Source organism: Malurus melanocephalus, unplaced genomic scaffold (genome assembly GCF_030028575.1).
Source record: "Malurus melanocephalus ecotype Western Australia unplaced genomic scaffold, MMel_1.1 scaffold_61, whole genome shotgun sequence".
Lineage (NCBI taxonomy): Eukaryota > Metazoa > Chordata > Aves > Passeriformes > Maluridae > Malurus > Malurus melanocephalus.
Window position 1 is genome coordinate 100,571 of NW_026623293.1, and position 22,312 is coordinate 122,882.

A 22,312-nucleotide genomic window follows, 5' to 3' on the forward strand; every position below is an offset into this window, starting at 1 on the left:
TTTAGTGTATAAATTTTTACTTTTTAAAAACAGGAAATAAAATATTCTGAAATAATACCTGTTGTTAGCATTGCATTCATTTAAGGAAACCCTTATTGCATTTGCAATAAGGATGCCAGATCCCCTTAGCTTTGCTGCTGAATTTTACCACCTAAAACTATTTAGCATAAATTAATGTATGGGTGTTGTCCTGTAAATGATTTAAGTAGAATATTTACATTGGCTACTGTAATAAACTCAAAATGTCATAGCACAAATATGTGATGGGTTATTTACCTATGTTTCTCATCACATAATGCATGAGGCTTTTATGGAATATTTTTTTTTGTTGTCATGCTGATGGACTATTTGTATATTGCTTAGTGCTTGTAATACTGACACATTACTGTGGCAGAGAACGAGTTTTAGATAAGCCACACTTTAATACTTATGTTAATTTTTTCASTTGAAACAAGGTTCAAAATAAAGTGGATGTAAAAGGGATGGTAGAAATCATTCATCAGGTGCCTTTTGGATCTGCTTTATTAACTTGGGCTCAGACTATGCAAATGATAGAGCTATTCAATTGGGATCAAATATCATTCCATTTAAGTGAGCAAACAGTGAGAATTAAATTAAGTGGCTGTTCTTAAGTCTTCTGATATCAAAAGGTCTGATGTACACTCTAAATTTTTTCCCAGATGAAAAGTTTTGGTAAATAAAGTACAGTGGGGTTTTTTTAAAGATTTTTTTCTTGCTGAAGTATCTTGTTCATCTTGTTTTGATAGGTATGACTTAGCAACTATGATTCATTGCACTTGTCTGGCTTCAAGGTGTTTCAATGATGTTTTGATTTGAAAGAAAAAAGTCCAATCCTAAACCTCTGTATTGATACATGATGCTCTTTTGTTACACCTCCCTCTCTGACTGGCAATATGGAGTGGGTCTGACACCTAAGTAGTAATAGAAATTATCTTGATTGGAAACAAAATAGAAAAGACTTGACTGGAACAAAAGTGAATCTTGAAAGTAGCTGTCTGTGACATAGTCTCTTATATTTATTATTTTTATATTTATTATTTTCATGACCTGGAGKATGGTTTTAATTCTGTGCCTCTCACTTTGTTTTCTGAATTGTGAACTGATATAAAAATAATTCCTTCTAAGTGTAGAACTAAAATTTTCCACAGATTTTTTCATTTAATGCATTCACTCAATTTATAACTTCAACTAATTCCACTTATTGTCTGCCAATAAGTGTGATGAGTTGTCCTCTGAAAAGAAATCGAATTACAAGTGCCACAAAGTAAAAAAAGATGGAATCCTAGTTCTGAGTTTCATGGTTCTTAATTCTTGGTTTCTGAATTATACAACCTCACAAATTAACTAATAAAATTATATATGTGTCTATATATGTGTAAGTAATTTAGGAGTGCTTATTTTTAGTTGAAGACCTTTTATATGCAATCATGATGTARAAGGACACAGACATGCATTTACAAAAGTGTGCTAGGATAAGTTATGGAGACTAAGTATTTGAAGGTATTTTTGAACATCAAAGCAATCTTGCAATATCTTGTGGTTTTTTTTTTTTCAGTGGGTACACTCTTTACTACGAATCTGTGCCATCATCAGTGTTATTTCTGTGTGTATGAACACTCCAAAGACCTTTGAGCATTATCCACCTCTTCAGTATGTGACATTTGCTCTTGATACTCTGTTGATGTTTCTTTATACTGCAGAGATGATAGCAAAAATGCATATCCGTGGGATAGTTAAGGTAAGCATTTAAACAGTATTCTCTGTGTGCTTCAGGTGATCTGAATGTAKGCTAATGACATTTGGTATTTGTTTATTAACTTTCCAGCTCTTCTTGTTGTGATTGTTTTTAATTGCAGGCAACACCATGGTGTATAAACTGAAAAGACACATGRATAAAGATGTAGCTTTACTGCATATTTAATCCCCCCAAAATATAATGCAAGCATTYATAGTAAAGGTTTCCTATTAAGAAACAGATAGTTTCATTTTATTAAAGGAAAAATAAGCTGRATACACATTAGCAAGAATATTTCGTAAATATTTGTCTATTGGGCCATAAATGGACTTAGAATYTCGATTTTCCTTTGTTAAGGCTGGATGTGTTGTTATATGGTTACTTAAATAAGAACAAGAATCTTACTGTGAGCTAYGGGAGAAAGTGATCTTGCTTTTAATTTTTTTACCTGAATGTAATCCATGTTGGTAAACAAAATGCTTCTCTTATCATATGTTTGCTGTTGTTGCTGGGCTAATTTGCATAAATGAATTGGAGGCTGCAAAACTGCAGAGTATTTTAGTAATAATTATTTGGTACTGTTATTTTACTGATTGTTTCCAGTCTTCAGCAAAAAGCTACAAATTCAGCTTTCATGGTGGAAAATCCATTTTCAGACCTTACTACCGATGCAATTATGTCACTATTGCAGATTATAGATAATCAGTGTGTTATGTTATCCTTGCTTTTAACTYCTTGAAGGTCTGGTGACTCCAGAGATATCTGATGTTGTACTTAAGCTCTTGAATTTTTTCTGAGTTTGCAGGTAGCTAGGTTGTAAAAATCCATGGGGCCTGATGTGATGCATCCAAGAATCCTGAAAAAGCTGCTGATGTCACTGCAAAACCTCTTTTGATGATTTTTAGTGGTCTTGGAAATCTGGAGATGTCCCAGCTGACTGGAAGCTGGGAAATGTCCTGATTTTCAAGAAGAGCAAGAAACGAGCACCCCAGAAACTGTCAGTCTCACTTGAGTGCCTGTTATGAGTTAGGTTATTTGTTATGAGAAGTTATGAGAAGGTTATTTTGGAAGGTATTGAAAAACACCTGAAAAACAATGCCAGCACGTCTTCATGAGGGGAAAGTCCTGCTTATGAAATCTGATTTCCTTTTATRACAAAGATAGCCTAGCTAGCTGATCAAGAGAAGACAATGGATGTAATCTTTCAGATTTCAGTGAACCTTTTAATACCGTCTCTTATAGAATCCTTCTGAACAAAGTGTCATCCAGCATACAACTAAAAAACACATCATGGGATGGGTGAGCAACTGGCTCATGGGTCAGGCACAAAGGGTTACAGTAATTAGGGTGRCATCAGATTRGTGRCCTGTCTCTAGTGAGGTTCCACAGGGCTCCATCCTCAACCCTATGCTCTTCAACATCTTCATAAACGACTTGACACAGGGCTGGAAAGGGATACYAAACAAGTTCACAGACACTACAAAACTGGGAGGAGCTGTTGTCTCCCTAGAAGTTCTGCCGAGAGACCTCAACAAATCAGAGGCCTGGACAGTCACCRCCATATGAAATTCAACTAGAGAAAGTGCTGGAKTCTGTACCTGGGATGGGGCAGTTCTGGATGTACAGACAGATTGGGGAATGAGATGCTGGAAAGCAGTGCCATGGAAAGGGACCTGGGTATCCAGGTCTACAGAAAGTTGAATGTGAGTCAGCAGTTTTGGGTGCCACATGTAAGAAAGATACTAAACTATTAGTGTCCAAAGGAGGGCAACAAGATGATGAAGGATCTTGAGGGTAAGCTGTATAAGGAGTGGCTGAGGTCACTTGGTCTGTTCAGCCTGAAGAAGAGGAGACAGAGGGAGACCTCATTGCAGCCTACTTCTTCATGAGGGTAAGAGGAGGGGCAAACACTGAGCTCTTYTCTCTGGTGACCARTGACAGGACCCAAGGSAATAGCCTGAAGTTGTGTCAGGGGCGGYTTAGAGTGGACATTATCACCCAAAGAGTAGTTGGTCCCTGGAACAGACTCCGCAGGGAAGTGGTCGTAGCGCCATCKTGGCAGAGTTCAAGAAGTGTCTGGACAGTGCTCTCAGGCATATGGTGTGACTCTTGGGGCTGTCCTGTACAGAGCTGGGAATTGGACTTAGTGATCCCTATGGGATTCAACTCATTCTGTGATTCTGGTGTGGAATGGAATGGAATAGAATAGAATTCAGAATAGAATAGAATAGAATAGAATAGAATAGAATAGAATAGAATAGAATAGAATAGAATAGAATAGAATAGAATAGAATAGAATAGAATAGAATACTTGGAAGGGACCATTGGAAGGGAGCTACAACCATAATCTAGTCCAGCTGCCTGACCCATTCAGGGCTAACCAAAACTTGAAATGTTTTACTAAGTGCGTTGTCCAAATGCCTGTTAAACAGTGAGTTTGGACATCAACCACCCCTCTAGTAAATCTGTTCCAGTGATTAATCACCCTTTTTATGAAGTGCTTCGTAATTACCAGTCTGAACCTTCCCTGACRCACCATTCCCACTCATTGTGAYATAAGGTACCACGGAAATCAGCRCCTCATTTTCTACTTTCYTCCTTCAGGAAGCTGCAGAGAGCAACCAGGTTACCCCTCTGCTTCCTTTTCTCTGACCTAGATAGTCCTAGAGTCCTTAGCTGCTCTGCATAGGATGAACTTGTCTCTGATTGTCATAAGATGAGCTTGTCTTTGAAGCATGTCTGATGAGTCTGGGCACACAGAATTAATCGCTGTCTGGAGTTGATCCTATTGCCTTGATTCATTTTATACCTTTATAGATAATAACACAGATTATTTATTTTGCATGCTGACGTTTTAGAAAATAGATTGGACATAACGCTTGTTACGCAAAGGTAGTTTAAGTTGAAAATGGCTGCATTTATTGCTATTTTAACAACTGAGGATTTGCTTAAAACTTAATGTCTTGTAGCATTCATCCGTGAATATAGCTGCACTGAAATGAAGTGCCTTCTTTGGTGTCATTTGAGGAATCACAGAATAACTTAGATGTCGGGGACCTCCAGAAGTCACCTGGTCTGACCTGTTGCCGAAAGCAGGTCCAGTCAGAAAACATTGCCCATGGCTTGAGTTGTCTAGGTGAATCTCAGATTCCTCAAAGTATGAAGATTCCACAGGCTCTCTAAATAGCCTATTCCAGTGCTTGACTAACCTTACGCAAAAGAATATTTCTCCTAATGTTTAATCAAAAATTTCCATGTTTCTTTCAATGCTGTTCAATCCTTTTTAGTGAAGTATTTGACTTATTCTTTGGATTATTGATTCTAGGGAAAATATTACTTTAATATTACAGTTTTGCCAAGGGCATATTGATCCATGGACTGCCAAAGATAGTGGCAGACCAGGTAAATAAGACACTGTTTAAAAACCTATTAGCATTTATTAAGGATGTTTGTATGTGAAACATCTTTAGGTAGGGCGATTTGTTACTGAAATTTCCTAATTTGAATGCATTCAASACTTCTACTGAGTGAACCATTGAATAAGGTTCTAATGAACCTTACTATAAATCGGTATTTTTGTAAATGCTTTAGGAATTGAAATGCTTATAAACCTTTGAACCATGATTAATGCAAAATTCTTGTCCAGCAAGAAACCTAATTTATGGAGAAGTTAGGCACCGTGCACTTAAGTCCCAGTTAATAACAATGTAAGTATAGCTGAGCTAAGAAGATTATGAAAATGTTAAATCATGCCTAATTAACACCTTCTGAGGACAAATGAAAAATATATTTCCTTTGGTTTCTAGAGGTTTTTAGGAAAGGAAAATAGGTTTTGAACTACTAGCCTTTTGTATATAAAAAGTTTCTCTTTTCCTTGTGTGAACTATGTGACAAAAGAAACTAGTGCCTTCATCCAAGTGTTTTGTTACCCCAGAACKTAAGTTAAACTGAAATGTTCAGGTGGTACTGTATCTTTTATTACTAATGTTTCCTTCTGTGTTATTATTGCTGTGTGAATAAAATCTATTAAAAATTTGTGCTGCCCATGCAGCTCTTGTCACTTGTCATGAATGAATGAACTAATGCTATTAATACATCTGTCTTTACTTGGAAAACAGTATCTGAAAAATTAAACTCAGGCTGTAATTTCTTGCTGATTGAGATACCCTTAAAAACAGAATTCTAGGATAGTGTGCCTGATGTTGTCTGACTGCATTGTATAAAACATATATACAAGCAGTCAGACAATTTGCAGTGGTTTGTGAAGTTTTATATGAGGCAGAGAATTAGAGAAAGTTTGTTTCTTAGGACATATGCTTGCATTCTAAACAATAATACTGAATTTTTAAAAGTCTGTATTGAAGAATGATGGCTTGTGATAGTATATGTAATAAAAAATGTAATAAATTTAGTGCATAGTTAAAGCTTGCTGAATTCAATTTGACATTGGTATTATCATGATCTTTTCAGTTCAGAATTCCACTTCCTTCAATCGATCCTACATTTGTTCTCATGCTCCTTATTTCCCAGAATGTAAACAGAGTTCAGTGACTCTTTGGTTCTGATTTCTGYCATGTTTTATGCTCTCTGGTCAGAAAGAGCTTTTCAAGTATGAGCTGCATTGAGAAAGTATGGTCTGTCAAATGAAAGCAGATCAATGRCCTTCACTTCATCGTCAATAAAATTTAAAACTGCACGTAATTTGGAGAGCACTTATGTCTACTGCATAACTTACTGATTGATTGGCAGATTTCTGAGAACACCATGAAGTAACTACTCTTTGGGTCTGTCAGAATAGTTTATGAGTCAACCTGGAGCTTAACTGACAAGTCCTACGACCCCTCAGAATCAAAACTCACACCAATGTGCCCACTCATATGTCACTAAAGAACATGACTGGATGTGCTTGACACAAGTCTGTTTACCGATTCAAGGAAAGTTTCCAAAATTATCTCCTCCTTGAAAAAGGAGGTGGAGTGGAATTGGAAAAATGGAGGATAACTCTCAAACCTAAAACAGATGTGATACTAGATGAGCATCAGACTTCTCAAAGAAAGAGAGCATCCTAACCTTTGACAGCAGGACTTTATTTCTTTTAATCAGTGGGATGAAAAAATTACCTTCTGATTTCTAATAATGCATCTTCTGAAGCTCATCTCACATGGGTATGATGAAGATAAGGATACCTTACTTTAAAGGTATCTTTTACCTTTATTAGAAGTATTCTTTCAGCTTTTTTATGGGGAGATAGAGAAATTTTTCTGGTAAATTGCTTGTATTAGACACAGTTGCATTGGTGGCATTATACGCAGTAAAACACCCAAAGAGGAAGATGTGCCAAAACCCGAGATACTTTCAGGAAACTGCATCTATGATATGAAAGAATTCACATCCACTATAACGAAAAGGAACCAAGTAACAGTTATCTCAGATGATAATTCAGCCTTTAGGGAATGAAAGATGAATGGATATAGTTTCATTTCATAGACACTGTGAGGATATATGAAATTTTCTTCATTAAASTGTAGCCTCATTGCAGCTTCTAATCCCAGTCATGATGTTATGAGAGAACCTACACTGAAATCACATTGTGAARAGGAAGCATGGTTTAACCTCCTACTCCTCTGTTAAGAGAGTTACATTGTAAAAAAAGGGAGTTCCTTCTCCTGTCTGTTAAAAAAGCCTGGTTGACACTTAATGYTTAAAATGAGAATGCTTTTTCATATAGCACAAGCACAGCATCAAATTTAATAGAAATATCTTTTTTTTTTCCACTGTGCAGTTGTGACACATGTCAGCTAATAAAGGAGATTGCAAAAAGTCRTAAGTAATGGTCCTTAACATTTTCCTCATTGTTAAATCAATTACATTCACAGCAAAACTTTTGTACTAACTGAATTAGTTGTGAGTGGATTTGTCAGTCTTATTTCAGTGGCACTGTGTACTCTTCACTGACTTCAGTACTCCTGCAAGGGGCAGAAGCCCCAATAATTTTCAGTATTCTTGGTGAATTCAGGCAGGAGCTGAAACTAAGCTTTTTCTTCTACTGATGCAGTCACAAATAGATGGGAGCAGTTTCATTTGCTTCTGTCTAGTACTAAAGACAACAAATTACTTAATTAACCAAAATCAGTGGCTTCCAGAATATTGGGTATCTCCAGGCAGCATTTGTCCTGTGCAGAGAATATTTTCCTTGTCATTTCCTCATCATTTTTCTGATAGGTGCTTTGGTTGGTGTAGTGGCTGTCTGTCTGCTCAAGAGGAGCAAATTGAGGATGGAGCTTGCAAAAAATAGATTTTTGGACTTCAAATACAAAAAAAAAAAAATATTCATCAGCACTAGTTGAGGGACTGCAATACTCTGCAATTACTTGTTTATGCCTAAAGTAGACTCTCAAAAGATAATTTATCTGGTCTTTTCTTTTTTTCCATTGGATGAAAGGGAAGCTTAAAGTACATAGGCTAACACCTCATCACTGTCAGCAATTTCTCTAACTCATTATAAATTTGTTGAGAGTGGACAGGTGGGGACTACAGAAAGTCTACAGACACTGGGATGCTAAATTCTTTTTTAACATTTATGGCATTAAGACTTAAATGAGTTTATGCTCATTTATGCTTAAATGAGTTTCTTCTGTAATCCTAATTCGGAGGCTTGTCTTATCAATTACAGAAWGGTGTTTACTGCATTTTATTACAAGTATCTGTTTTGCCTTCATTTTTTTTAATGTTAAACAGTACATTTTCATCAAACAAGAATGGAGAAATTTCAAAGTAATTTTAATCTTTCTGATCAGTGATGGAAAGATTAATAGAATTATGGTGAACACTGTCAGCTGGCTCACCAGCTTTTGGTAACTTTGTCAAGTGTGTTTCTGTTGCATTACAGACTGAAAATAGGAGATTGAAATTTTGAAATTAATTTTACTCCATTACTTTAGAAATGCTATATACCCATAGTTTATACGTGCGTTAAGGATCAGGAAGTTGTATTCTTTTCAAAGTCAGGTGGTAAAACAGAATATGTGGCTCCTGTCATCCAGCAACAGTGTGCTCTGATGTGCTTATGATATCTGCTGAAAGCTCATTTTTGGGATGTGCAGGTCACAAACAAGAGTGAGAACCTTGACCTTGAGGGCAGGGACATAACCAGTGGAATCAGTGGCAAGGATAAGAAAGTTCTGGGATGATTTGGCTAAACAAAGTGAAGGGAAAAAATTGAAAGAGAAAGCTACTTAGCTGTGGTAGTAAAAAGCCCACAGAGTGAACATAAAAATGATCATTTGTCATAAGATTTGAATTTCTCTTTTACCCTATGTCTTGTGATTATAAAATGAAAATTACTTATTGCTGTGGCAAATTGTTTTACTAATACAGATATATATTAAAATRCAATGATAGATATATATATGCACACACATATATATGTATACATACATTAAAAAATGGATTTTTGTACTATGTATAATGGTATTGGAAACCTAGRTGGGTAGTGCAGGTCCCCTATTATTTTGTGTTGGCAAAGAAYACGTTATTTCAAATTGTTTTAAAACATAACTTAAAAAAATACTGGAATATTTCGGTGTTGCAGTTGTGATTGCTAGCTTTAAATATTATTTCATAGTAAAGAGTATTTATATCCATTATTTGAATAAGGCATTCTAAAAAAGTTGATTCTTCTGTCTCACCTCTTTCCTATTTGTTTCTGTTTTGCTAAGTGTTTGTGTCCATCATAAGGACATCTGTTCCCAGGCTACTGGGGTTGTGTTGCTAGTGAAATGGTCTGATGCTGTTTCCAGTCACAGGAAATTAAAGAAATTAAAACTGATTATCATGAGGAAAAGAAATTCGAAGTTGCCTGCAGTGTACTTCTAGTTGGGTGTTACTGCCTGTGGGCCAGGGAAGGTTAGGGACCATGGCACTGGAAAATACGCACCTGTTTCTATGGTTACTTGTGTCTGGTTTTATTGGTTTTATTGTCTGGTTTTATTTATCTCTCTACAGGAGAGTAATGACTCATTTTACACAGTGGGGCTTTTTGCACCATTTTTGCATTAGTGCGTTACAAAATCAAAGGCATTTCATTTAAATTACTTGGTGAAAGTACATGAGCAATATTTCTAAAATAAAATTTGTGTTTTTTCTAACTGGTCAAGGGATCATGGAAGTTTTTAGTGAGAAATTATTTTGGGGCATGGAGTGAAATATGTGTTCATATAATACTTAGTGACTTACCATGGTCATCAAGATTTAATCTAAAATTTACTGAGGAAAAACTATACCTCATGATGACTTTCATGTTGYAGCTAGAAATTGCTCTTTCAATATACAAACCAATTAGATGAACAAAATTGTACTTGTGGTAATGATATTTTTTTCCTCTCTAATAGCACTTTCAAGGAGTACTTTCTTCTTGTTCTTCATGGAGGCAGCTATTATTGAGGGATATTTTTAATGTATTACTTCATATCAGAGTAAAATGACACATACACTGGGAAAGCAGTGAAACCAACATATTGGGTAACATGTTTTCAGGCAGCAAGAAAGGGAGATTCTTTCCTAATGTACCTTTCTGTGTTGAAATTTGCATTTTCAAGGAACCCTGCTATAATTTAAATATTTTATTTTATTCCCATGTTGTCTTCTCTCTTAATTTGAGACAATCAAACAAGACATGAAAATGAACAAATCTTAATGACATCCAAATCCCTGTTGAAGAGAATATTTCTGTATAGCTGTATTTTCATGACAATTAGGAGATTTGTGTGGGATTTTTAAGGGAGTAAGCTAAATGTAAAATTGGTTTTCAGAGTATTGTGTTTTCCACCAATAATATAAATATGGCTTTCTTACAGCTATACTAGGATTTTAGTTTCAATAAACTTTTCCTGGTCTCTATAGTATAAAATGTATTCTTCAGCTTTTTATAATGCTAATTACCAAATTACTGAGATGCTCTACAATATTGTGGGTGACACAGATGGTGTGTTGGGACATTCCTTTCCATTGTTTTGCAGAAATAGTTATTCCTTTTCATGCTTTTGTACTTGATGAAGGAGTCGTGTAACACTTTGATGTTTATTTCTGGTTTGGGTTTTTTTTGTATGATTTTCTTTTGGTTTGTTTTGTAGGGTTGGTTTGTTTGTTTAACCTTACAGTTTTGGTTTAAAAGACTGGTTTTTAACTCTTACTAATTAACCCATCCCTTTATTTTACAGAAAATATTGTTGCAGGATTTTTAGCAAGTAAAATGGTCCTTGTTTGTCTGTCTGAAAATCTTGATTTTTGCTTCACAGTTGGAATTGTTTCTTCCTTTTCAGGCTTTTTGATGTTTGGTTGTTTGGGTTTTTTTGGGGTTAGAAACCGCATATGAAATGGTGAATATGATTAGCTTAATACCCTCCTATTATGCCATGAAATATTAAATTTTGTGAAGTTAATTACATAAATGAACAAAAATCTGGTATACCTTAAAATAGGTTTGAGACTGTCCTTTAGTGAATGAAATAGCCTCATATCTTTACAGGTGTTTCCTAAAATGATCTGAAAATCTCAAAAAAAWTTAGTTCAAAATCTAATTTTGTGATGATTGCAATGGATGAAGTAGTGGTGCTTTAGTGATTAGAAGGGTTTATTTTGTAATCATCAATTGGAGCTATATGTGTTGTATGTCAGTAGCATGTGTGGCATCACTCTAATACAAAGGATCAACAAAAGCTGTGTTTCGTTTTGTTAATTCAAAATAGGTTAATTTTGTTTTTTGTGCTGTAATATCTAATGATTTTTCAACGTTTTTCTAGCATAGATTATAAGATTAGTCTCAATATTACATTATATGTTAGGGAAAAGATAAATTATGAAGTATGTGATGTGTTACTTAAAGCATCTGCTATTGGAGCAGATCAGTACAATGCATGAGTAGTTGCAAGTTAAACTTGTTTAATAAAGTGATATYACACCCATTTGTAGCCATTCAGAGTTAAGTTTTACACAGAAATTCTAATTCCATTTGCTATTTCAAATCAATTGCTGTTATGTGAATGTGTTTTGAGTAAGTTCCTTTATTATGAATGAAGATACTTTACAATAAAGAAGACATAAAGAAAATGAGAATCTGTGTCATCCCCAAACACATACATTGTTTCTTTTTTTCCCCAATGCAGACTTTTAAAGAAAATATATGTTGGTTTATTTTGAAGTGATCCTATCATTCTTTTAGAGGGCTTTGAGATGACCACCCAGTTTAAAATAACGAAAGTTTTTCTTTAGTTATTGGCATGGTCTTAACTAAGCAATTCACAATTTCCTTTGTTTCCTGCTAAGGTTTGATACATGAGAACATTAGTGAAATAGTTTTATTTTGGGGGGTGGAAGAGGAGAATTGAGACTAGATTAGGCTACATCTCTTCATTGTTTTTACTGTGTGAGTAAAATATTGAAAGTGTTTGTGAGGTAGGGGGCTGGGCTGGACTGGACTGCCTATATCATTCCACTACTAAGCAGACTGTAAACTGATTTAAAGATTTTTAAGGAAATAGTGAAAGTTTGCTGTTGGTCCAGATGCATAAGCAATGTCTGCATCCTCTGTGACCAGGTAGAAAATGGATACCATCTGTGTGTGTGTATATGTATCTGCATATGCAAGGAGAGCGTGGTTAGGTGAGGGACTCCCTTGACCTCTGATTTAATTTTGTGTCCCACACAGCAGTGTTTGTGTGGACTCAGGGAATAGGGAGGGGAAGGAGGTTAGGTTAGTTCCCCTAACTCAGCTATGCTCTCCCTTCCAGCTTGCTTTTTCTCCATTATAATGAGTATTGCATCTGGAGGAAAWAATATATACTCCCAAATTCTGATTCCCTCCATTCTTTCCATTTCTTCCTGTGCCTTTTTTGCTGCTCCTAAAATCTCCATATATKTCAGCTTTTACACCTGTGTGCTTGTTTGCAGTGCTACACAAAGTCGCCCACRGGATGCTCTAAAGGGTGTGCCAAAGTTGTTGATGTGCTTTGTTTACCACTACCAGCACATGCAGGATCCAGTGACCATGACAGAATGACACAGTTGTTACTGAGGTTGCTGGTCTCTTTGCATTCTTTTAGCTATCCTGTCTGTCAGAGCCTGCGAGGAAAAGTGAGAGACTAAAGTTCTAAAGAAAGACCCAACACTACAGGACTTCTTTCCATATGATGGTAAATGTGATTGTTTAAAGAAGATATCGTATTACTTCTTTTATTTAGCTTTCAGACAGAGGCAGCTGGAAAGAGGAAGGAGGGAAAGGTTGAGAGAACAGGTTGTAGTCAGGGGTGAAAGAAACAGAAATTGCTGAAGGCAAACAGTGAGGCAGAGGAGCCTATTCATTTGTAGAGATTTGGTGTTCATCCCAAGGTGTTCCTGAGGTGTTAAGAGGCAAGCAGGGCAGAAATGACCTAGGGCATGTCTATCCTATCTAGCTAAGCTGTCTATCTTACCAGTGAGATACTGAAATTGCTTGAGAAAATTAGTGGACATAATCAATCTTCAAGCAGATTGCTTTATGCAATTTGGATGATAATTTCATAGAGTATTTTGTTTTCAGCAAGGTTGATAATGAAATAAGCATTTATTAAAGAATTGCAGTCTGTCTAATCTTCCCTTCTRGTATAAGTTAAACTGTAATGGCTCTCATAGAGTGACTGCCCCAGGTGTTACTGTCTGTGGTTCACTCTGTATTTTGTACTGACTCACATTTTCAATGCATTAGGTCTTAATTTTATCTTTTTTTCCCTGTGAACTTGTATAATGATTGTTCGGGGCACCTAATACTGGCAAYAGGTGTTATATCTTTAATGTGCTCAGCATAATTGAGAAAGTGTATCTTCTGACATTTTGGTGGGCTTTATTTTGAAAGAGTGGCAAACGATTTTGTTGTCTAGATAGTCTGTAAATCATGTTGCTGGGGAAGCTTTCAGGACTTGCTGTGCACATCAAGAATCCACTATCCACTGCAGACAGTAGGAAGACAGCAACTTTAATGACTTTAAGAGGTTTTGATTAGTCTCTGCACAAGGTTTCTTGTCTACAGTACTAATCCTTCATGTTCTGAAATAGTGCATTCAGAAAAAATGAAACTTCATCAGTAATTCTCAGATTTCAGCAGACATGATGAAAAAAGTGCGTAGCRTTAACACATTGCAATACTTCAGCTCTTTTAGGTGACATGTCACTTGAAGTATTTAAATGTCATTTATCCTTATTCCTCTCCAAGTCTAAGAACAGTCTGCCAGGAAYGTGGTATTTCAGCCCAACAATTTTTTCAAACGTGAATGAAACTCACTGTTTATTACTCTTAATATATAAGTTCTGGCMTGTATTTAGCGAGAATTAGATTTTTCATGGAAGTAGCACCTATATTCTGATTTTTGCATTAAGCATAATGTGGTCTGGCCTTAAAAATGCTTCCAATAGCAACTAACATCTATTATGTCAATGCACAGTATAGAAGCACTAAAGATTCCCTACTGCATCCATTGCCACACAAATGAYAAACATTAATAGCATTTAGCCAAAACCTCTCTGCATGCAGAGTGGAAAGGGCCAGGACCTCCCTTAAAAAGAGTATTTTCTTCAGATGTAATTCAGGTTTCTGTGAGTTTCTGTGAGTGATCTACTGATAGCCTCCCTTACTGGGAGGGTGTAGATGTGGAAGCCGGCCTGGTGTGACAATGAGAGAAGTGAGGTGGAGCAGGACACTAACTAGTGAGAAGACTGGAAAGGGTCATGACATCTTCCTTTATAAGGAGAAAGCAGCAAAGCTGCTTCAATCATACCACACCTATTGTGGGGAGAAATAGCAGTTTCCAAAAAGAGGTTTGGCTTTCATTGAGAACTTGGTGAGTTATTCGGAGGAGGGTGAATACAGAAACTTCTGGACAGGTTCATGCTCAAATCTGTAGAGCACAATTCAGGGAAAACTTCTTGTTTAGACAAAGGGTGCTTAAGAGAAGAAAGGTAATTTTCAAGGAGTCCTTCAGCGAGAGAAAGACCAATCAGCATTTTTGTTCAGAGCCACAATTGAAGGACTCAAGTTGCATGTTGATAGCAAATCTCAGTGGAGATTTGTTCCAGAGTAAGAGATTTAAAGTGTGAGTAGCTGATCTGACAAGTAGCTGATCTGTAAAGAAATAACATTTCTGCTTCATAGGTGCTGAACATAATATCTTAGCATAACATAATWATATATTACTATTATGTTAAGTTACATATTACTACAAATAGCTCAGCTGAACATAACTCACTAAATAGCTGAGTTCTTTCAACCCTGAGTGAAGTGTTACAGATTAGCTCAAAGTTTACCTGGTAACTAAGTCTACTTTCTTCAGGAGGGATAGGCTAAAAATATGATGCAAAAGTTCYTGTTCTGCTGCTTCCCTGATTTGCAGGCTTCCTCCTCTTTATTCTTGATTTGAGAATTTTAACATTCTTATATGTCAGAAAATCCTTATTTGAAAATAGTTCCAAAGTTCTCTGTCCTTATTTCTTATTTGAAAATCACTCACAGATTTTCCTGATATCCTACCAGTTCACTTCTGCCCTGAAGAATTTTTGCAACAGAAATAAATTTTTAAAACATGTTTTGTCTCTATTTACACAGTATATCATTTTGTCACATACTGCGAGGAATGGTAAATCAGTACATCATTGAAAATATTAGATTAAAACAGAACTTGCCTGTGCTTTTAGAATCAATCACAATGCTGAGACTTTTAAAAACAAATATTGAAGTAACTATAACCAAGATAAGGAAAAATGTTTATAAAGCCAGGAATCAGATAATAGGCCAAAGTCAAATAATGGTGTCAAGATTCTTGAGACATGACAGTAATTCTTTCCCCAATATACCTGTGAAAAGTGGATGTCAAACATTACCATTTGTACCTGGAAGATCACTTAACAGAGGAGGACCCAAAGACTGTATTWGGCAGGGAAGGCTGCATTAAAATCTTTTGTGAGAAATTTAATTTGAAAAGGAGTGATTTTGTGCCCTGAGATGCATTGTCATTGTCTCTAAATATATTTCTACATGAATGGGATATCTACTTTCCTTAGGTGTATTTTTATCTAGTTTCCCTTTCAACAAGCTTTAGCTCTCTACATGTTCCCCAACTTCCTCTGTGCTCCATGAGATAGACAAAACTAATACTCAGGTGTGATCTATCTAATAAATGTAGATATTTTTCAGTTCAGTGTTTCAAGTAAAGTGTCAGGCATTAGCAGCCCAAGAAAGAAGTGTTTTTATAGCTTGCAGTAGAGGACCTGTGTTGCATCTTGTCAGAAATGGTGTGAAATGTAAGGACATTGAAACATGTGAACTGGAACAGAGGCTGAGACGTGTAGTATAGAGGAAACTGATGAATTCTCTATGCTGCCTTTTTAGAGTGATCACTGGATTGGACTGTCACCAAAACTATGCTCAGATGTTGCAGTGGCTACTATCAAATGTTTTTGAAATAGCCATGCTTCTCCAGAGCATGGAAAATKATTGAAAACTTATGAAGCTCTTCAACAGTACTGAAATTATTGAATGGCACAATACTAGATTGCTAGCATTTTTAGCTTACTGTGTTTTGTAACAGGCAGTACAATGGAAAAGTAAGTCCAGTGTTCATTTTTTGTGTGTTTTTTGATTTACAGCCAAGTCTTTGTAAGTTCTTTTTGACAACAATTTAGAAGTACTGCACAAGAATGAAGTTAGCATTTATTCACCCAGAAGATGTGTATATGTTTCCAGTATATTCTAAACCAGATACTAGGCTTTTGKAGTCTTTCAAAAGTGGCCTTTTAAAAGTGCTTCTTCTCGTTCCAAGAGCTTTTCCTTATATTTGTAAATTCTGACAGTAAAACAACAATTAACCTCTTGTCTTTTCTTTCTTGTAGGGTGACAGCTCCTATGTAAAGGACCGTTGGTGTGTGTTTGATGGATTCATGGTCTTTTGTCTTTGGGTGTCACTGGTTTTGCAGGTAATCATTTCACTTCCTTTCACAATGAATAATTCCTTAATTGTGAAAAATACATGTCACAATCAAAGAAATGTGAGTGCAGCATATCTACATTAGTARTAGAATTTGTTTTGATTATTTTTTCTTGTTTAATATGAAATTCGTTAACATAAACCCTGTGCAGTCAAAGGGAGAAAAAAGGATCTTCAGAGAGACATTTGTCTCTTACTCCACATGACAGTTGTGCTCATTTTCTCCTAGTGAGTCTATTAGGATGCCATGGTGACTAGCTCAGGCACCTAAAGGAAGAATTATTCCAGTAGTAGGTGTTTACCATGCTGTAGGTGTAATGATATAGTCAGTGGAGTGGTTTCATGCAATATCACTCACACCTAACAAAACATTTTCCAAAATTCAAGTTAAAACACAATGGAAAAAAAACCCCACATTTGAAAATAGTTTGATAACTTTTTTATAAAGAAGAGAACGTGGACATACTGCAGAAAATTACAGTGTTAAGGTATAGGTCAAACTGTGTCTTGCAAATCAATCATTCCTTAACCTTAGCCAGTTTTCTATGTACGAACAGGTTGAAAACTCTTGGCATTGAGCCTGCAATAACATATGAATTGTAAAGGTTCTCCTGTGATTGCTATTAGGCAATTGTACATTTCTTATTAAGTTAAGACACATTGTAATTTTCTGCCTTTTACTCTGGAGAGACTTTGGTACACCTTGTACACATACAGAATGAAGGTTGATCATTACAGACAAGCACTGTACATTACCCGGTTTATGCATTGGCAGGTTCCCCCTCCATTTTCTCAGTATTTTGTGGGGTAGCCCAGAAACAGGCAGCTTGCACAGTCCTCTCGCATTGTTTGAGCCTCAAATATTATGAACATGGGCAGAGTATGTTTCTTGAATTTCGTTAAGATAATTTAGWAGTGGATTAAAGTACTTACAAAACTTTTCTTTTAAAAAATCGTGGTTGAAATAAACTGTAAAATAAACCAAGAGGAGATTGAAAATGAAAAACATATATAGTATTTTTTTCTTTTAAAAGTTCCGTAAGTGAACACAGGTGCAGGACAGGGTCATCAAGATAAACTACTGATTCTTTTCTTTGTAGGTGTTTGAAATAGCTGAAATAGTTGACCAAATGTCTCCTTGGGGCATGTTACGGATTCCACGACCACTCATTATGATTCGAGCATTCCGGATATATTTTCGTTTTGAGCTGCCAAGAACTAGGATAACAAATATTTTGAAGTAAGTAAGGCCGTTGTCTGAAAAGTAACAGAAATTATTCAGTTTTGACTAAGAAGATTGACTATGCAGTCAGTCAATGATCCTTCATGCTTAATGGGTGTTTTCCTCCTGAGTTTTAGTTCTGGTCAAAAAAATCTTTCTATTTTCCATATTCAAGGAATTGTCAAGTTTTATAGAAAATAATCAGAACTTTAAAATATTTAAATAAATTTTACAGTATTTTTCAGCTGATGGCAGTAAATTCTCCTCCATTCATATGGCCATTTAATAATCAAGGTGAATACCCTTAGTAGGGTAACATATGTAAATARCAGTGCATGAGCTCATGTCCTAACCATTCTCGTTATGAGTGTGCATGTATTGGTGTGTGTACAGAGATGCAAATAAACACTTGTACGTATGCTTGGTACAGCATGTAATGGCAAAAAAAACATCACCTGGTAATGTGAAAGAGTTTTTTGGTCTTTATTCAGTATCAAGTTTATTTCATCACTGTATCTTGTCTGTATAAAGTCATTAAATACTATTTTACAAAAGCCAGATTTTATGCATTTTATTTGGGTATTTTTGTACCACCCTTTCCAGTTTGCAACTGGTTTAACTACCCTAACTCTTAAGGGTTTAAAAGAAATCACAGCCTCCTTTTCTATTTATGCACAGTGTGAGAGAACAGTTTTCTGCAGGATGAAATACTGCTTTCTTTTACATTGAGGATATTTTTTATTCTAGAGCTTTTCAGAGGAGGCTTCACATTGCCTGTGCTTTCAGTGACCTCTTTATGTTTTTGCCAGGCGTTCTGGAGAGCAAATATGGAGCGTTTCAATTTTCCTTCTATTCTTTCTTCTCCTGTATGGGATCCTGGGAGTGCAGATGTTTGGAACTTTCACATACCATTGTGTGACTGATGACACGCAGCCAGGGTGAGTTCGCCCGTTCAGGCCTGATGTGTTCTTTCATTGCATATGCTTATTGTTATTTTAGTTGGCATCAGTAGATATAAAATGGACTTAATAGATCAAAAGCAGTCCAGCAAAATACGCTAAGGCTAATTGGTGAAACAAAAATATTAAGAATTATGAAAAATACAAGTTCTAACTGCGACAGAGAGATTGMAATTTGTGACATTGGCTACAGTCTGACTTAGGGGGCTGATGACTGTGTATGTAGGATGGGGCAGGGAGGTGAGAGAACAGAAAAGCAGAGGGGACTTTGGGAGGAGCATTGCCACTTGTGGCTGATCTGGGTAACTGATGATTCATCAGCTTTTGCGCTCTTCTGTCTTTTCCTAGAATGTCTTTTTATGGGGCCAGACCTAAAGAACCCCTAGAATCATAGAATAGTTTGGGCTGGAAGGGACCTTTAAAGGTCATCTCGTCCAACCTCCCTGCAATGAGCAAGGACATMTTCAACTAGAGCAGGTTGCTCAGAGCCCCTGTCCAACCTGACCTTGTGTTTCCAGGGATGGGACATCTACCACCTCTCTRGGAAACCTTCTCCASTATCTCYGGCCCTTTCTGAATTAAGAGTTTGCTGGGACCTGATGCTCAGTTTCAAAGACCTTTTTTTTCCCAGYCTTTGCAAAATACTGGTGATAAATATTTTACACTGATAATTGAGTATACATCACATTTTTGATTCAACATGTGCTTAACCACAAGATTACCTTGAAGTACAAAATAGCCCCTTTTCACTGGGATGGCTCATAAAATCACAGCTAATATGCCTACAGGTCCTGTTGAATTGAGGGCTTGACTGTGTCCTGGAGTACCGTTAGATTGTGAGAGTCTGTTACATTTATTTCTTTTTTGGTCCCTGTTCCGTTGGATAGCAAAATGTTGGCTCTGGAGTTGTGGCCTTTGTTTTAGTCAAAATTAGATCCTTTTATTCCTGCATTGAATTTGTCAGAACATAAAATTAATCGAGTAAGCATTGTAAGAAARCAAAACACCATTTACTCTGCTACTGGGCTGAATAAAAGGTCTCATGATTGCAAAATTCTGTATTTAAGCTTTTTCTAAACTGGAACCTAAAAACTATCAAATAAAAATTAGCAGTGGCAGATACAAAAAAGATTATATAATTATTTGAGAATTTGTTAAACCAAATATTAAAATAAGTTGTTTTGTAAAAAAAATCTAAAAATTACTTCAGGACATTTTCTTAAGTATTTAACCAATAATATAGTAAAATATGGAGCTGATCTTCATATACTTTATGCATGTGAGTTCTTTCATTCTTACGTTTCCTTTCTTTTTTAAGAGAAAATCTTTATAGGACAGATTTTTTGACAGTTTCCCATAGACATGGGAAAAAATTCTTCATAAAAAAATTGYTTGTGTTGATGAGAAGGTCTGTAATACTCTGAGTTAGATACTGTTGTTTGGAAAAACAAAAAGTGAAATACACAACACAGAAATATTGGGCATCATGTAATTGCTTGTGTTACTGAATACCACTTTTCCTTGAAATCAGAAAAAAAAGATGAAATGTGACATAATGTTTGTCATATGGAAATTTAAGTTTATAGCTCTAAGGCTGCCTGTAAAATTTTGGCTGTTTTTTTCTGCATGTAGTGGGTTGCTGTCTGAATATGGCATTATTATTAAAAAATAATAATTATATACAGAAACCCCTCTATTTTAGGTTTTTGAAAGGCTGGSTTACAGGAAGACTTTAAAAGGGACAAATATCCAGTATATAAAATAAAATTTAAAACCTGCCTAAATCGGGTTAAAATTGGAAAAGTCGAGTGTGTATAACTAAGAGAATTTTAGACTTGAGGTTGGGTTGAACATCTAGCCTAAACTCCTTTTKCTTTCAGTATCACCAAGTATATATTTTTTTAGCTGTATAAATATTAGAAATCTAATTTAAGTTACTTTTAAAGTACCTGGGATAGGCACMTTCAGCAAGCAGTTAATTACTATTGCCATCTCTAGACCATATTTATGATTTTAAATGGCTGCTGTGATTATGTATGATGACAACAGATACACTGGACACCACTTTTTTTTTCCCTGGAGGTGCTCTCCTACTTATTCTGATGAATCATCAGAAGAATGATGAACAACATACTTGTTTCTTTGTTGCTCGATATGTGGTCTTATACCTCAGTTTTGGTGTGCTGCTCATTCCTACTCTGAAAACACTGATGTCCGCTTCTTGTCTGTAATATTCTTCATTATATATTGTGAAGACTTACACCTATTTGATACTTTTAAAGTTTTGAGGAATGCAGTGYGGAAGCTCAGGGTGGAGTTAGGGTGTGCTTTGTTCATCTAGGCCAGGGCTGACCTTCCTGGAGTTAGCTGCAGAATTTATAATTCCTACCATGGGCTAGGAAAATRTACATAAAGGAAGAAATAACAGCTCTGGTGCAAAAAGAGGACAATATGGACATATATTGTCCAAAATATAGTTAGAAAAAAGGGGACATTGCACTTCTGAATCCAGGGAAGTTTATTAGCTGGGGTGTAATAGAGCACAGAAGCGTGAAAATTGCCTTGCCAAATTTTACTTTGAGGTCCAGTTTCTCAGCTTTATAATGAGGATTAAACATTTCTCTCAGAGGTTGAGTCTGTCTGTCTGTGTCTCTGTTTCAGATGGCTCAGTTCCAGGCAGTGGAAAGTGGCCAAAGTTGGCTGTACTTGTCCTTAAGTAACTTTAGAGTCTTTAATGAGCCAYAGCTGTAAATTTTCAGTATTTCTGCAAACCAGAGCCCGGGTTCCCATGTCAAGATTAGAAATATGAAAAGCATCTAATTAGTGGCCACCGGTGAGAACTTTAATTTTAGGTMATTTCCCTCTTATTATGCAGAATTCCATGGCAAGCAGCAAGGGTAAAATCTTCCTTTTGTGGTCAAGACTTCATTTATTTCTGACATTTTAGAAATATTGCTCTTTTTAAGTATACTGCCTTGTGAATTATTATTATTATGASAGAGTCAAGTGTCGTTTGAAAATGGTCTTAAAATCACTCTATTCTTTTATATTTGAAAGGACATCTTCATCAGACACTTATTCCCTCTTTGACTGCTGTAAGTTCTTTTATCTTTCCATCCTTCTCAATGCCCACACTGTCTGACCTCCTATCTCTCCACCTCCTCAGTCATTTTCTGATGTTAACTCTGACAAACAGAAGTACTGAAGTGAGCTAACCACAGTCTGAGTTTGCATTCTGTCTGAGAAATCAGCAGAATCTGACTTCCTTATAAAGGCTGAAAAGTTTGTTGTTGCATGGCGATAAGTCCTTTTTACCTTCGTTCTTACAACTGTCTTCCCTATAGAGAACATTGTCTTCTTCCTAGAC

The 22,312-nt window shown here is 36.0% G+C and overlaps 1 protein-coding gene across 1 annotated transcript in view; it reads left to right on the forward strand.

Moving 5' to 3' along the window:
* NALCN (sodium leak channel, non-selective) overlaps positions 1 to 22,312 on the forward strand; it is a 210,442-nt gene that overhangs the window by 815 nt on the left and 187,315 nt on the right. The window contains exons 2-5 of the mRNA XM_057366171.1: positions 1,577 to 1,759; positions 16,670 to 16,753; positions 17,865 to 18,004; positions 18,796 to 18,924. Coding sequence (XP_057222154.1) covers positions 1,577 to 1,759; positions 16,670 to 16,753; positions 17,865 to 18,004; positions 18,796 to 18,924 — 536 coding nt within the window. The remainder of the gene's footprint in view (positions 1 to 1,576; positions 1,760 to 16,669; positions 16,754 to 17,864; positions 18,005 to 18,795; positions 18,925 to 22,312) is intronic.